At 35.8% G+C, this 16,940-nt stretch overlaps 1 protein-coding gene across 2 annotated transcripts; it reads left to right on the top strand.

Moving 5' to 3' along the window:
- The first annotated feature begins 12,112 nt into the window (after positions 1-12,112).
- LOC113760528 (GATA transcription factor 8-like) lies at positions 12,113-15,591 on the top strand. Of its 2 annotated transcripts, none has more exons than XM_027303149.1 (3): positions 12,113-12,572; positions 13,371-13,631; positions 14,348-15,591. In XM_027303149.1, exons 2-3 carry the CDS (start codon positions 13,404-13,406, stop codon positions 15,143-15,145), a joined length of 1,026 nt encoding a protein of 341 aa, XP_027158950.1. In that variant the 5' UTR covers positions 12,113-12,572; positions 13,371-13,403; the 3' UTR covers positions 15,146-15,591. The 2 variants fall into 2 exon arrangements, with proteins under 2 accessions (XP_027158950.1, XP_027158951.1); XM_027303150.1 differs by lacking the exon at positions 12,113-12,572 and adding an exon at positions 12,902-12,983.
- The last annotated feature ends 1,349 nt before the right edge of the window (positions 15,592-16,940 follow it).

Genomic DNA, 16,940 nt, shown 5'->3' on the forward strand with positions numbered 1-16,940 from the left:
ATGGCAGAGTTGTCCGCAAGATCCAATTTAGCTGAGCTAGTGTAATATTAGATAAGGTTCTTGATTCGACTATCAAATTTTTCTTGTATCAAAATTTTCTTGTATCATTATCGCTTGTAGATTATACAAAAGCATAGCTATTTTTTATGGTAAAAAAGTACCTAAGTGGAACCAATTTTCATTGAAAAATGAAGCAGTTTTAAAGGACTCGAGCAAATTCAAGCAACTAATAATAAAAAAGGAAAAAGCTTCATATTTAAATAGTTAAATACGCTATAACTTAAAGCAAAAAAAAATAAATTCATCAGTCAAGTTCATTGATCTTAGGAGGGGTGGAGCATTAAAATTAAAGAGGAGTGGGAGAGCAATTCTGAGTGTTTTCAGTCACTTGAATCGATACATGCCGTTGCATGGGGAAACCAATAACATCACCCATTTGTTTCTGCCGACTTTCCTAAAAAACCCCCCCTCAACAATCCCGTGATTTCATCAATGTCTATTGTCTAGTTACCGCACCGTTGCCCCAAAATTGTCTTTTCAGGATTTTGAGAAAATGGAACCAAATAAATACTGGCGTTCGGTCTCGTGTTTATGTCAGCTGATTGACGCGGCGCCGACGTGTCACGTGCATGCCATGAAAGCCTCTTGTTTCTTCTTTTTTTTTTTTTTCCCTAAAACCAATTGTTACAATTATTGGCTTGGATTTTTTTTTCTTTTTGTGAGTTGTTTAAGTACACTTGTTTGCGAGGTAAAAACACAAAAAAAATTATTTAAAATAATTATTGTAACACTTTTTATGATGTGATGTATGTAAGATAAACAAAGTGAGAAGGTGGATTAGAAAATATATCTGTACCATTTCACTGATTATTAAGGATTAGTCGACACTCATTAACACGCTTAATTCACATCATATTCATCTTTACGGAGACACACGCTCACATTTATTATACCTCTTGTATTTTGAAAATTTCCTAAATTAATAACTAACTAAAATTAAGGGCCCTCTTAACCAGTGTCAACTGAACATTCGTTAAGCCAAATTCATTCACTAAATTGGTTAAAGAATCAATAATCTTTCCTATTCTGCTAATGTAAGTATTAATAGTTCATCAAAGACTTTTTTTGCCCTATTTTTTCCAAACTACAGTGAATTTTTTTTTTTTTAAGTATTGAGATGTCGTTTACACATCAAACTGGAAACTCTTAACGTATTAACCAAACAGCTGCTGACCTGATCCAGTAAATCAGAGTAATTTTAGTGCCATTAACATTTTGAAACGAATTTGATTTAGTTTGCATATAAATATATAATCTCACATGAAAGCATCGCTTTCACTTAAACGGCTACCGCTGTGGTCGGTAATGCATAGTATATTTTAGTTTCCACGTCACCGTCAGCTTATAATGACAAAAACTGTAATTACAATACTAAAATAGAACAAATTAAAACAACGTGGCAACATCACATGGTCTGAATTTTACCTATTTTGCATACCAGCTCACATGTTAGAGAACAGCATGTCGTGAATTGAGAACTAATGCAAGTAAAATAATACAAAAAATATGTATTTTATTCTTTTCATGTACACATAACCAAACATACACGCAATTAATTGTTTATATGTGTAGGGAAATTCCTTGTACTATATCTAAATAGGTGGTTAGGGTTTAGGTATTTATAATTAAAATCATTCAAAAATTGATACTAAAGGGTTGACTTAAAACCAAATCCCTTGTTTTTTTTTTTTATGGTTCTTGATAGCCACATTGTGGTGTTTAGAATTGATACATTCTTAAAATATATGGACACTCAAAACACTAATTTATGGTGCAACCACTCTAATTGGCTTTTTTCCAGATTCCAAAAATGAAGATTTTTTTTTTCCGGAGAATCCAATTAATAACATACCAATGGATGTTGGAACATTTTTCACAATCGATTTTATTTGTCAAACGATTATACTTATTACTTTATCTTTCAAAAAAGTTGCAGTTCGTGATGTCGTAAATATTGACAAAATTTTTTGTTATTTACTAAATTATCATATGCACAGAAAGAAAAGACAATTTAGCAAGAAAGTTTGGTTTTAGGCACGAAAGTCAAATAATTAAATTTAGAAATTATTTCCAAGTTCAAAGACATAATTGCATCTCAAAAAAAAAATCATTAAGCATGCAAGAGACTGTAATCTAAGATTTTTTGCACCATGCAACTATAATAATATTACAACCTAATCCCTTCTTTAATGCTGTTTTTGTTGTAAATATAGATGAAATTTGAGATTATAAGTAAAAGACTTTTTTAAAAAATAGATGGAAGTTTAAATGAGCAATGAATTGCGAGAATGTAAAATCAGGAGTTGAAAATTTTGAGGTGATGCGGACGCAACGGAAAACCGTTGAGAATAGAGGAGTCACGGGAGTCAAAATTTTCCGCCACCGACACGGGACGCGGGGCTTGTGGGTTTTCCAGTTTTGGGCATGGGCCACCGAACCGGTACCTTCGCTTGCCGGTAAACACTAAAATGACAGGCTTTGTCACCTGGTACATCCGGTCATGTTGTCGGCGAGAATTAGTGTCGGCACCGACACGCCAGATTTATTCCCGGTAAATTAGCAGCATTTTTAGCCACTTAAAATATATGTGGCAGCAAAGTTTGTTGTCAAAAACTGCTTTGAGAAGTGATACTGACACTAAATTTGGCACCGAAAAATGATACAAAGTATCTCAAGTGGTCTAAGCCTCATGTGCTTTCTTCCTCTTTCTTTGCTTTTCTTCTCTTTTTTAATTCAAATTGATATTGTAGTAATATCACATTTTGTCATTTATCAAGAACTTGTTTTGGGCCGATTTAACTGTTAACTCTGGTGCTTAGTCTAATTAAGTGTGTGTGAGTTTATTTCAGTTTCTGAAAAAAAAAAAAGAACTTGTTTTGGGAGTAATAAATCTTTAAGTACATGTACAACTTCGAGAAAACGAAAATTAAATGCTATTTATCGTACCCGAAAAGATTGTCCACTTGTGTTTCATTTTATGATCACTCTTTCGGCTTTCTGAACTTTTATTAACGCATCTTATAATTTGAAAATGAAATCTAAGCTTCTACTTTTGTTTTCTTGACAATTGCTCTAGTTTTTGTTCTAGGTGGTGTTTTTGGATTAGAGACGGCAGTAGTGTTCTCTCCCACCCTTGCTAGCATTTTCAAAAGTAATTTGGGAAACCCAAGGATATTGAAATGAGGCTAGCATAATTCCAAAAGAGGTTACAAAAGGGTTCTTGTAAACGTGGCAAATTTCAGGGAAAACATATGGAATTTACACGTAAAAGGATTCAATTTCTTGGGCAAAAGTCATGAGCAATTTAGATAATTTATGGCAACAGGTCATATATATGCTTCTGATTCTTTTAGACATGCTTCATTTATCCGCCTAAATGTTCTACTTCTTTTGGATATTTATTTGATTTTGTTATTGCATATGTTGCACGTACAATTTACAAACATAAAACCCTTATTGGAACATTTCTTGTTAACACAAGCACGAACAATTTGTGTAACACAAAAATACAATAACTTATAATAATGACCCGAATTCATTAAAATTTATTTTGTTTGCTATAAAGATCAGATTATTATTATATTATTGTATTTCGAAACAGATGAGATTCATTTATAGTTAATTCTCACAATCATCTCGGCCCAAGGAAATGAGAGGCAATGGAAGAATGATGACAATAGAGTTGCCATTGGCTTTATTCAGCAGAACCATCACTTGCATGGATTTTCGATGATTTCATGCGTTATGAGGAAGTTGCTGTTCGAGCGTTATCAAGGGAGGACAAATATTGTCGGTGTCGGTCATATTATACGATAGATAACCATTGCAAGGATGAACCTGCTGCATTGGAAATTGGCAGAAGAAACAAAAAACAAAAAACAAAAAAAAAATACTTTGGAGGAACATATTTCCTTTTCGACATGAAACTGTAGTAGCACTTTGTTGAAAGTGGACTAATCAAAGTCTCGTACTTTTTGCAACGTGTATTCGCAAATTGTAAAACCTTTATTATCAGTTCGCAATTGTTGAATGTTTTTGTTTGATTTTTTTTTTCCTTTCATTACGGCGTTTCAAGCTCAATATCTATCTATAAAATCAATAACCTGTTGCAAATACTTTTGTTCATCAATATTTTGATTTTCCATTTTATAGAAATTCAACTGTCATATACATTCATCAGAGTACGTAACTTTTCTTGGAAGAGATATGAATGTAAACAAGTTGAATCGAATATCATCATGCTCGAACTTGATTCATTGATCTTGCCAAGCAAGGTTGAACTCGGCTCGAACTCGCTTCGAACGGAACGCTGGCACTAGAATTTACGGTTCGTGTAGGTGGGAGGTACATGATAGCGTATACGTGAGGTACAACGAAGATGAGGGATTTGGCATACCTGCATGATCTTGACCGTTCAACCTATGACCCATGGCATGAGGAATGAGGACTCACTTCCCACCCACTCCGACATTACTTGCTAGTATTCCAAGGGCACCAGAAGAAAATGGGAGAATTGTTGTCAATTACAAAACTAATAAACCGGTATCAACCACCAAATATTAGGTCCACACTCGAGCTAATGAAACATTCACCAATCAATCAGTGTAGTCACCCTCTTTTTCAGGCCCCGTTTGATTGCCAATAAAGTTATGGAAAATGAGAAGCATCTTTCCTCATATTTAAGTTTGCGAATTCTTGATGGAAGCTAGTTTCATTCCTCTCACAGATTTTGAGGCCGATAGTTCAATATTTTTCATCATAGGGTGTAAGCATGGAGCTACGTAATTTTATTGCATGCTTTAGACTGTCATGTACAAATCAGAAATAAATGGATAAATAACGTACTTGATGAGATTCAAAGGTGATAGATAGCCTGATATCCAACTTGTGTTTTTGATGCTCTTTTCTTCCTTCTTTACCGCTATTTTTTTTTTTTTTTTGTCGAAACGACAAGATTGTATTGATTGAAACAAAAATATATACAAGCGAGCACTTGCTCAGTGCTTTACAATGTGCATTTAGCACAATAGACTGCGATTAACCTAACTATTGTGAGATTAGCTCGTTGACCAAATCAGAAAATTTTTACGTTTTCTGTGAACACATTTTTCAATTATTTTTTATTTCACATACATTAAATTGCTATTGTACATTTTTTAAAATTTTTTTTTTATAGAAACTCCTAAAAATGGCAATTCAAATGGGATGTGTTTCTAAGATAATTCTGGGAAAAAAGAAAAGGAAAAAACTCAACTCCTTTGACAACATGTGCACATGATTATTGCATAGAATTTCTGAAATTTCCTCCCTCTCTTCACGGAAGATGACAATGGAGATTAATTGAGAAAAATGGCCAAGGCTAGACAACATGTGCAAGCTTGCTGCAGTCTTGATTTTTAGAAGGAATGGAGCACGTGCAAATGGCGGATGGATTTGGAGCAGCGATGTCTATTTTATTTTAGACTAAAATCACGGAATTAAAAATGAATAGAAAAACATATTATTAAGAATCATCAGTCGTTAACACTGCAGTAAATCAAGCAATAATTCTCTGGGGTTTCGGCCGTCTCTTGTTCTGGACTTTAGACTTCGTTACCATACAGTCCCTATGCTTTATCCTGGCCCGCAATGCGGCCTTTGGATCACATCACAAATACAATCACGATATTGTCTGATGTACGGCTGTTCATGGGTGCCCCTCATTCGATATCCCTCTTGGACCCCACAAACAAATCATGATGCTACTCGAGTTTCTTAATCATCACTGGAAAACCTATGCAGTCATTTTCCTCTACCACACTACTCGCCATCAAGCATCTCACCGAGTGGTGGAATTGCCCGCAATGTACAGCTAAAAATAGTTGTGCCGCTTGGGCACGACCATTCCAAGCCAATGCATCGTTTGCTATCCGCAATACAAGGCAAGTGTTTTTGTTTTTTCTGCCGTATTAATAATATTTCTATAATCTAATTTATTGCATTTTATAAAAAAAAGCTTAAAAAAACTGTATAATGGATTATAATAAATTATCAGGTACATAAACCTAAAGGAGTATTCTGACACTTCTTTTGAATTTTTTTCATTGCAGATAGGGTTCAAACTTCTGATCTATATCGTAAAGAGATTTATGGTCATTGAGTTAAAATTTAGTGGTTTATAAGGTGAAGTGTTTGATACTAGCCTTTTCTTTTTAAATCTAACAGCAACAATATACACTATTCTTATACTATGCATAATTTGCTACATTAGGCGACAAACAATTTATACTACTCGCGTACTATGCATGGCTTGCTACACCGAACAAATGTAATATTGCACTTTCTAGATTTTTTTAATTAAAGGAAACACAATCAGTTTGTTTGGACAACAAGAATTTGGAATAAAAATTTCAGATTTTGTTTTACTTGCATTATACACACAATTCCCAATCACCTTTTTATCTCACATACATCACATCACAAAAAGTACTACAGTAACTGGATCAAATAAATTATCCAAATAAATTCTTATCCAAATGCTTCCTTATAATGCATTAAGTGGGATTTGAAACCTAGTGCACATAAAAAACTCTAAAAGGCTTCTCTTAATTGTTTGGACGGTGATTTGTTTGTAATTTTATTAATTACATTACTAATACAATTTTTAATTTTTTAATTTTTTAATTTTTTTTATTTTACGTATATCGCTTAAAAAAATATTGCAATATTTTTTCAACTTTGCAGAACGAGTGCTGCCACAACTATTGCTGCCCCTAATTCGGTTGACCATGGCCGAAATGGTAAAATGTGTCTCCTTCTCTCTTTAGAATTGATTTGCATGAATATTTTCTGGTTTAGTTCTCTTGAAATGACTACGTGTCGTACGTGTACGCTTTCAAGAAGACAAAGGAATGTTAAAATATCTTGCTCGAATCCCCAGGCAAAGTCACGTGACTGCTGTCCTGCTGCGGCTGCACTGGAACACACTCGCTCAGTCACGCACCAGCAACTCCAAGCTGGCTATACCGGGCTGATTCCCTACCGTGTGGGCTCCACACAAGATCGCCAACCCGTCCGATGAGCCACGTCGGAAGAACGTGTGGGACTTAGTCGTCTACAGTCTACCGACGCCGTAACGTGCTCCTCGGGTCCCACAACATGGGCTATTACATCCCCTCACGCAGGCGGCACATGAGTCTCCGCTCTCGCCGCTCCGGGCGGTGCCACGACCCAAATTACAGAATTCCCATAATACCTTCCAGCCTTCGTGATTATGCATTGACGTGGAAGGATAAATTCGCCATCGCGAAGGTTTAATCGCGAAGGTTTAATGAAGGTTAAGAAGTCAATTACTTGATCAAACTCATAGATACGTGACAACAAACATTTTAAAAAAATTGGAAAGGGAATATATTACTCTAACGCTTGATTGTTGACAACCGTTCCCCAGAAAAAAATAAATAAAATTTATTTTTGTTTGAATTTGAAAAATTTTGTACTGGACTTTAAAAAAAATTTAAAATTTTTGAATTCATAATCTTTTACTGACAATTTCTCTCCTCTTACCATCCAGTCCAACCCTACTCCGATACCAAACATGTTGTTAGCCAAAAGTCAGCAGTGTGGGAGCTCATGGAGTTCGAAGACAACGGCTGACCAACAACATTTACTAGGTGCTTATGTAACGTGATCTAATGTGTTTGAATTAGCGACTGTACTAACTTCATAAAACTATTTGTAGATGCTTAAGTTGGTCGAGCATGATTAAGGAGTCAAAGACACATCTTGTGTTATGGCATTAGTCAAATAAGTTCATGTAGATCGATATAACATTTGTTTCGCTCGTGGGATTGGGATGATCAGCTGTATCACTATGGTTATGAGCCAGAATATTTGATTCCATAACTAATTAATATAAGAAGTTTTATATCAAGAATTCAATTTCAAAATCAACCTCATGTATTGAAAGCATAAATCTGATTGCATCCTCTACATAGATAAGCGGACCTAATATGCAAATGCGTAGAAGGAAAATTTTCCGAGTGTTTGGGATTAGTACGTATATAGAAGTAAAAGTTTTTTAGATACATTGTTGGAGTAAAATATTTCAAAAATATTTTTAAAAGTAGTTAATCTAAATGGAATCTATGTCTTAGACAAATAGATTGTTCTTGTCTATAAATATAGGTGTAGTTACTTAAAAAAGCTTCTTTTTATTTTTTTTGGGTTGGGTTTAAAGAGAGTCTCTATGGCCTTGTTTGGATTGCGATTTTCCGTCGAAAAATTACGTCGTTTTCCGTGATCACATTTCCCTATTACCTTTTTCTCTCACATATATTAAATCGCTACAGTAATTTTTCCATGAAAAATCATGAAAAATACAATCTAAACACAACAAACATTCGAAGTTTTCCCCGGGTTTTTCTGGCAGTCAATTTCCCGGTGCAGAATAAAGGTCATGAATCTCAGTCCCCTTGATTGAGTTCATTTCCCTTTCCTCATTACACAAGTTTTAAAATTGAAAGAGACATTTCTCTGCCCGAAAAGAGAACAGCAGAAATTTGCAAAACAAAAGATAGCGTTTACCGACAAATATGCAAATTAGAATATTATTGCTTCGCAGATTAGTTGCTTTCGATTTTCTACTCAGTCACTTTTATAACGTTATTCTTTTCTCTTTTTTTTTTTAAAAAAAAAAAATATGAGGGATTTTCTTTTTTCTTGTTTTTTGTTGGGGTGTTGATGATTTGATGCAGATTTGAGGGCATTTGAAAGTAGAAGTCTAGGACCTTCAGCAAAGCCGGTGATGAGCATAAGATGGACATTCTTGAGCATGACATGATAATCAAGTAATTATCATAAGGTTTTGCTGAACATATATCCCATAACAACTTCATATCTTATCTTTGAAGGAAAGTAACCAAATGCAAAATCATGGTTTGTACCAGAAATTTCTTTTGCTCAACTAAATATAAAACCTATCTTGATAAGCATCTGCACATTTCACTTCTCAAGTAAATCCCAGTAAAACATTATTTTTAACCGGTACATGGCTGCTACTGTTTGGTTAGTCTCAAGACAACAAGGTAGCCAGCTTTTGACCATATCATTTACGTACGATTAAAGAACTAGCAAGTGTTTAAATTCATGATGGCAATATATATATATTTGCTGAAGTTCAACGGTAGTGCAATGCACTATCAAAAAGGTATGGTTTTAGGACCAAATACTTTCAGAAAGGGAGGAGAAGTCTTTTAGAAGGAAGTGATTCAAAGAGTGCAAACCAAGTAAGTTGAAAGGGGTTAAAAAAAAAAAAAAAAGAAAAGTAAGTTGAAAGGGGAAGAATGCATGAAGCTCAACTTACTATTCAATGAATGTCTCATCATATCAATAATAATGTTTATACATGCCTCACTTTGTATATCGAAGGGAGAGTATTCTAAAGAGGAATGATGCATGGAGTACACCTCAAGTCAGTTAAAAGATGGTAAAAGGTGATCGAAGACATGGAAACCATCCAATATGGTCATATGATTCCTTTGAGTCTCCTCTTGTAACTCATTCCCAAGAGAAAGATATGTATTCTTCTTTTTTTTTTTTTTACCCCAAGAGAAAAATATTCCTATGAGCCCCAAAACAAGACAAGCTTTCAGCCGTGGATTCACTTTTGTTGAAACTTTCTTTTGCCCTAACTGAAACAAGAAAACGAAAAAGGGCAAAAAAAAAAAAAGAATTTTAGTTATAATCTAGGAAGGATATTTAAGAGAAGCCTTTTTTTTTTTTTAATAATTCCACTTGATTACTATGAAACGTTTAATGGCAACAAAGACTCGCAAATAATAATATTATTCAGTAAAACTTTAGTGTGTCAAATTCAGTAGAAATTTTAAATTGAAAACTTTAGCCCAATCTTAATGAGGAAGAAATGAAGATAGTTGTTAATATGAAAAATTCAGGAATTCAATATTTTTTACAATTTCAGGAATAAAAGATCAAAATATCGATTCCGATCAAGAAAAGCTTTTCTGGTTGCTTTGGATACTAATAATATCCATCCTTCCTATGCTAAAGATTAACTTATGAAGATTAACTTGAATATTTTCGTTTGGAACGTGGAAACTTAGCCAAAAAGAATCAACCAAAATAGTGGCTATCAAACTTATATTGGATAATCATTCTTTTCTTTACCTTGTTTATTCTAGTTTTGATATGCTAAACACTACCCTGTTCTTTTCTTCAATCTGTATATTAAATCTTTACAATAAGTTTATACGTGGGTTAAGTGTAAGTAGATTTTTTTTTTTTTGATAAAAAGTAAGTTTTTTTAACTGATTATTGAAAACCCGTTAAGTACCATTTGATTTACATCACTGCCACACAATCGTAGGTTAAACATGCATGCAATTAAAAGTTACATATCTGTAATTTAACAAATACAATACATCTTAAAAATCAAAATCTTAAGATATTCTAAATGATGCTTCTCAATGAGATATTTCATCATTTTTTTTGAACGGTTTTCATTCATGAGATCCTTGTGCTTGCCGTCAATGATATTACTTGCTTTCCATTGTAACGTACAAGTTGTAGGCACTGCAAAATTTACCGTCAAGATTTACTACTACCGGTAACGTTTATTTTCACTTTGTAAATACACGGTGGCACTACTATATTGCCCTCTGTGCTTTACGCGCTATGTAGATGTGTTAATGCATTGCATTTGAAGGCATCGGTGTGATTGGTTGAGGTGACGATAAATCAGCCTAAGTGGATGAATTTCATTGGATCGTGCGTCCACGCTTCTTATGATATGCAGAAATCATAAAAGCCACGGAGGAACTTCCCTCATCTAGTCCAGCTAGATTACTTGCGTCAGACTAAACGGCGGTTATATTAGAATTTAGAAGGATCATGAGAAAAGTCATTTTTTCCCTTCTAGAACTGAAACAACGCGGTTAAGTTTTGTTCTTTTCTTTTTCGGTTTTCAATTGGAATTACAGCCCACGATGGCACATACCCAAAGTAGAATTTGCGCCCAACCCCCCGGCTCTAAAGTTGTGTATGGCAAAGGCACGTACAACTCTTAAAGCACGATGTTACACCCTTTGACCACCCAATTTCCAATCATTGGTTAAAGCTAATATATACTAAATGATTTTTATTTAGATGAGATAAGACAATGTAGTGCATTTTTATAGGTTTCTTTAATTGTACTAAAATAAATAGACTTAGGAGATCTTTTTATCCCTGCAATTTTCTTTTTAAAGATTAATGCTCGGTGATGAAAGAACAATATCTCGAATAGAGGAAGAAGTTATCTGGAACACGATTTTTTTCACATACTAATTACTTTTTTTGATAAACAATACGTGACACTATGATTGATCACGTTTTTTTTTTCTGTACAAATAATGCAATATCTTTTTCCTAAATGAATGAGAGAGATTCATGATTTCACAAATGTCTCTGACAAATTTGTTGATCATGTACTTACTTATTTTACAATATAAACGTTTAACAATGAAAAATGAAGTACACTTTCTCCATCTATAACTTTTTTAACCAAGAAAAAGCCTAAGGAAATATCCACACTACAAATTAATGTGCTCACTCACATTACTCGACAACAATAGGGTAATTACAAAATTTTCTTCTTTTGATCATTTTTTTCAACATTTACAAAATTTCTCACTTGGATCAATCTCGCACTAAAGTTGCAAACAATTACACACCACTCCCAGCACAGGTACAGATAAGTACTGAGACTAGTATAATACATGTCCACATAGATACGTATATGAGTACGCGTGTGTGTATAGATGTGAAGCAAGGTTGAAAATTAAATGAAGAAGGCGCGGTGGTGAGGAGAGTGTGGGACCCGTGTGCAATCAGAGGAGAGAGAAAGACACAAATCCAAAAAAAAAAAAAAAAAAAAAATCAATCAAAAGAAATGGAAAAAAAAAAAAAAGGAGGAGAAGAAAAGGAATGGTTTTGCCGATGAGTATGAGAATAGTGTGTGTGTGATTGAATTGAAGAAGACTTAAACATCACGACAGTGAAGGATGTGTGTTAAAGGACAGCTAGCAATGAAGCGAGAGCTTCACCTACCATAATACCCCATTACTCTCTCCCACCCCCACCCTGCCTTTTTAGCCTTGAGTTCCATTCTGCTATTTCCTCTTCAATTCACTTCACTCTTTCTCTCTGTCTCTCTTTCTTTCTTTCTTTTTCTCTCTTTTTTCCAGCTTCATATATTTGTAGCAACGATAGCTAGTACTATTAGTGGTACAAAAGAAAGTGAGTGTAATGGAGGAATAGTTTAAAGGGTTTTTGTGGGTTTTGGCTGTTTTTTTGTTTGTCTCTTCCTCTTTTCCGGTTTTCTTCTTCTTCTTCTTCTGAATTCCTTCAACTGGGATTTTTTTGAAACTTGTGCCAGAGGCGAATTTCATTAGACTTCTCCAGTTTCCTGCTGTTGTTACTAAGGAGTAGGGAAGTCGTTTAGGCGGGAGAATTTTTCGGGGCATTCCATTCAGGTTTGATTCTGCATTTTCTGCAATTCTTTTTCTACTTATGGCACATAAAGGGCTAAAAATGTTTCCTTTTTTGAAAATTTACCCTCTGAAAATCCATTTTCCTGGGCTGTTTTTGAGAATTTGGGAGATGCAGACCAAGGGGAAGAGTATGAACATGTAAAGTTTGAGTCTTTATAGTTATTTCTTTTCTTTTTAGTTTCAAGGGCCAAAATTACCAAAGTTTCAATCTTTTTCATTTTAACCCTTCAGTTTTTCAAACACTGGATGATTTATTTCACTCTCTGCATTTTTTTTCCTTTCTAATTTTCTGCACCTGACGTTTTGTTCCATTTTGCATGTAAAATTAGACAATTTTGCACCCTGGGAAGCGTTCTGCATTTTGTTTTTTGCTTGCATGCTGAAAACCTCAAGGTTAGCTTCAAAAGTTTGCATGTCGGTGCATGAATGTTCTCATTTTTTTTTTTGTTTTTTTAAAAAAATGCGAATTTTGCGAGAGAGAGTTGAATGCCTTTTGTCGGTGCTTTCTCACATGCCATGCTCCTGGGTTCGCAGTAAAGATTATGGGAATCTCTATGTCAGCATCTTATTTCTTGTAATAATTATGCAAAAATCCAAATTTGATTCGAAAATCGAATCTCTTTTACTGCCATGTTTTAAGGTGGCCCCTCCAATCCAAGATAGCAAAACCGAAACATTTCATTTTTTTTTTATCCTCATTAATTAATTGCCTTCTGGAATTTTAACATGTTAATTTTGTGTTACCTATCCATTTATATTCTGTTTTCCAAACCTTTTCAGGTAGAATTCTGAAGGAGTCCAGGATTTAGAAGAATGAATCCAAATTTTGTGGATGAGATAGACTGCGGAAGCTTCTTTGATCACATTGATGACTTGATTGAATTCCCTCCTGAGAATGAGTGTGGTAACGGCCTTGTTGGCTCTGGTGACTGCAAGAATTTTCCTAGCCTTTGGGATGAAGCCTTGCCGGACACCGACACCCTTTTCACCGGCAATACCAGCAATTCGGCTTCTGACCTTTCTGCGGAGCTCTCTGTTCCGGTAATCATTAGCATTACCTTTCCACATTCGATAAATGGCAGCATTGGAATGTGATGCATGGTTTTAGAAAGTTTTAGATAGTGAATCTGCCTCAATTGTTTGATCAATTGTGGTAATATTTGAACATTGCATTGAACATCAATATTTGAAAGTTGTCTGATGCATGTGACCTTATGCTTTGACGGTTATTGATTAAAATAATTCTGTCACTTCTTTGTGGGTTTTTGTTTTGTTGTGGATGGAGTGCAACAATTGCGTTGTTGTGTAGTCATTTGTCATGGATGAGATATGATGTTAATTTCTGCCCATCAACTTTGAATCTTGTTATTCGTCAGAGTCATGAGTTACTCTGAGTTATTCGTTTCTGTTAATCTTAACGGTTACGAATCTTGTTCTATGCACAGGCGCTGAGAAGGTTGTAGGATTGAAAGGTCCGGCCTGTTAAATGGTAGTAATAGAGTGTTTGGAAAGCGATATCTTAATTGTTTGAAGTTGTTTTTTAAAATTCGAATATTTTGATCTCGATTGGGCTGGTCAATGCAGAGATGTAATGGGAATCATGTGTTGAAACTTCATGTTTCCCATTTGTGCCCGTTTGTCAAATTAAAGTTTCTTCCATTTTCTCAAGCTGATGATGGTTCATGAGACTAATATTTTCATCAACTCATCTTTATCCAAGTCTCTCTGTTGATGTCTTTACATTGATTTTCTTGCAGTACGAGGACATTGTACAACTTGAATGGCTTTCAACCTTCGTGGAGGATTCCTTCTCTGGTGGAGGGATGACTCTTAGCAAAGATAATTCATCTGTCAACAAAGACAATCCCTGCAACCAATTTCAAACCTCCAGCCCTGTTTCTGTGCTTGAAAGTAGCAGCAGCAGCAGCAGCTCCTCCTGCTCAGGGGGGAAAGCTATACCGCTTAGCCCCAACCACCGTGGACCACAACGTGCTCGTAGTAAACGTCCGCGCCCGGCAACCTTTAACCCCCGCCCGGCTATTCAACTTATCTCTCCGCCGGCCTCCTTCAGCGAGACTCCTCATTTGTTTCTTGCTCCTGGAGTTTCTTCAGAATCGGAGAATTTTGCGGAGTCTGAATTTGTGAGGAAGTTCCCCAAGCCTGCTGGAGGAGAGCATAAGAAGAAAAAGAAAATCAAATTGACTGTTCCTCTGGGCCCGATGGAGATAAATCAGAATTCAGCATCACAAGCTGTGAGGAAATGCATGCACTGTGAGATAACAAAGACTCCTCAGTGGAGGGCTGGGCCTATGGGGCCAAAAACGCTCTGTAATGCATGTGGTGTTCGCTACAAATCCGGCCGTCTCTTTCCAGAATATCGCCCTGCAGCAAGTCCCACATTTGTGCCGTCCCTGCATTCAAATTCTCACAAGAAGGTTCTTGAGATGAGGGTCAAGGTTGTTGAGGAAAACACTACAGTGGGGACTGCAGCAAAAGCCTCAGCTGCCGGAAGAGAGCTAGTTCCAGAGAGTAAACCCTCGCTAGAATACATTTGAGATTAGGAGCAGAGAATGGCTTCCTTGGAAGTCATTTTTCTTCTCTGCCTCTTTTCATTTAGTCCTCTTGCTGTTCTCTTACTGTATTTCCATTTCTTCGTTCGTTGGTTCTTTGTACAGAGATGTAATGGGGGAGGGATAGGAGCATAGGTGACCATATTTAGCTATTAGGGAGAAGGAATGATATGAGAAGGTACTAAAAAACTGATAAAAGAGATAATGGGGAGTTTTAGGGCTAGGGCTCAGCTTTAGCGATGTTGTTTAGGTCCTTTAAAGTTAATAGGTATTTGGGGTCAGTGTTCTCTTTCTGCTCTTTTTGGGTCAGTGTTCTCTTCCCAGCCTTAATGGGAATTCTTTTTGCAGTTCATGTGCTTGTAGGAAACTCTGAAAATGAGACTGCTTTTAAATTAGAGTCTTTAGTTATTTTACTCTTTCTTAGAAGTCTAGATCTGCTGCAAGTTTCTTCGAGCTCCAAAATTTCCTCCCTGCCTGTGTTGATGCCTTCTTTCATTTGCTGGCTGCCTTCCAATAGCAAAGATTGGTTAAATGTAAAATATCATGAAAATGAACGCACTCCGGTAACTTTGGATGGTGCCTAAATTTTTAATCCAAAATTAAAATCAGTCTCATGGGTTCGACTGTGTCATGGGGAAGAGAAAAAGAATAATACGAATAGCATGGGAAAAACAAAGATCAAAACTGGGACGAAAAGAAATTATTATGTACTAAATGCACTGGATAATGCAGAGAAGCCAGTGGCAGAAAGAAATACTCCTACGAATAAGTAGCAGTTGTAGAAGTAGGCAAGTAGATTGTGGGTAATTTTGACAAGGATACAAAAAAAAAAAAAGGGTAGATTGTGGGCATTAGAAATTGATCGAGCAGATGAGGACTTTTTTGTCATCTTCAACAGAGACCAGCAGCTGCAGCTGCCAGAATGTACTGTTGCATGTGATGTTCAAGGGCGTTCGATGCTTTAAAGTCTTGACTGACTGATTCTGATTCTGATTCTGATTCATATTCATGAAGAAGACAGCTATTAAGCTTGTGAAGTCAGTTTTCCAGAATAGTACGTGAGTGCGTAGCAGCTAATTCCATTATCGAGGGAGGGCTACACTACTGACTATTCCCTCCTAAAGGACGAACCACGAAACAGGACACCAGGCAATTGAACCTGGTGATTCATTGCCGACGACCACTTCTCCTCTCTCTGGATTAATGATTAATCCACTCTCTCTCAGCATTTTCTGCTTCAAGTTTGTGTTTTGCGGGGAGGAATATACCCTCCTGACCAAGTTTGTGTTTTTGCGGGGAGGAAATGGCCACCACCTAGCTTGGTGGGGTGGCAACCCTAGCCTTCCACCAAAATACTACATTTAAGTGGTTTGTTTAAAAAAATTCATGCGGGTGTGTTGTACACCCGTTTGATCCGGTGGTAATTCAGTCCCCTCCGGATTATTCATGGATCTCCTTCTGTCCGCTCCCTCCCCTTTAGTGTAGAATAGATTAGGTTATACAACGGTTGTCGTCTCCGAAAAAATATATATATATATATATACCCTCCTGACCACTAAACTATTATCATTGCACTCTTTTGACCCCTCAATAATATATTGTCACGAACAAGGCCCGTAACAGAAAATAGAGTGTTACGTTTAAGAATATTCGTCAAATTTAGCCGTTAGTACCGACGGTACGAGGAGTACATTTTTTCTTAGGCTGAAAAGTGAACACTTAAGAATATGAACATCTTGGTTCCTTTTTCCTTTATTGTGAGAAACAGGTACATTTTTTT

Source organism: Coffea eugenioides, chromosome 2, assembly GCF_003713205.1.
Source record: "Coffea eugenioides isolate CCC68of chromosome 2, Ceug_1.0, whole genome shotgun sequence".
Taxonomy (NCBI): Eukaryota; Viridiplantae; Streptophyta; class Magnoliopsida; order Gentianales; family Rubiaceae; genus Coffea; species Coffea eugenioides.

What these genes read in the sequence shown, in the direction of transcription:
- LOC113760528 (XM_027303149.1), top strand. Translation starts at nt 13,404, where the DNA reads ATGAATCCAAATTTTGTGGATGAGATAGACTGCGGAAGCTTCTTTGAT. An exon ending in CTGCGGAGCTCTCTGTTCCG is followed by an intron (nt 13,632 to 14,347) that starts GTAATCATTAGC and finishes ATTTTCTTGCAG; the next exon opens with TACGAGGACATTGTACAACT.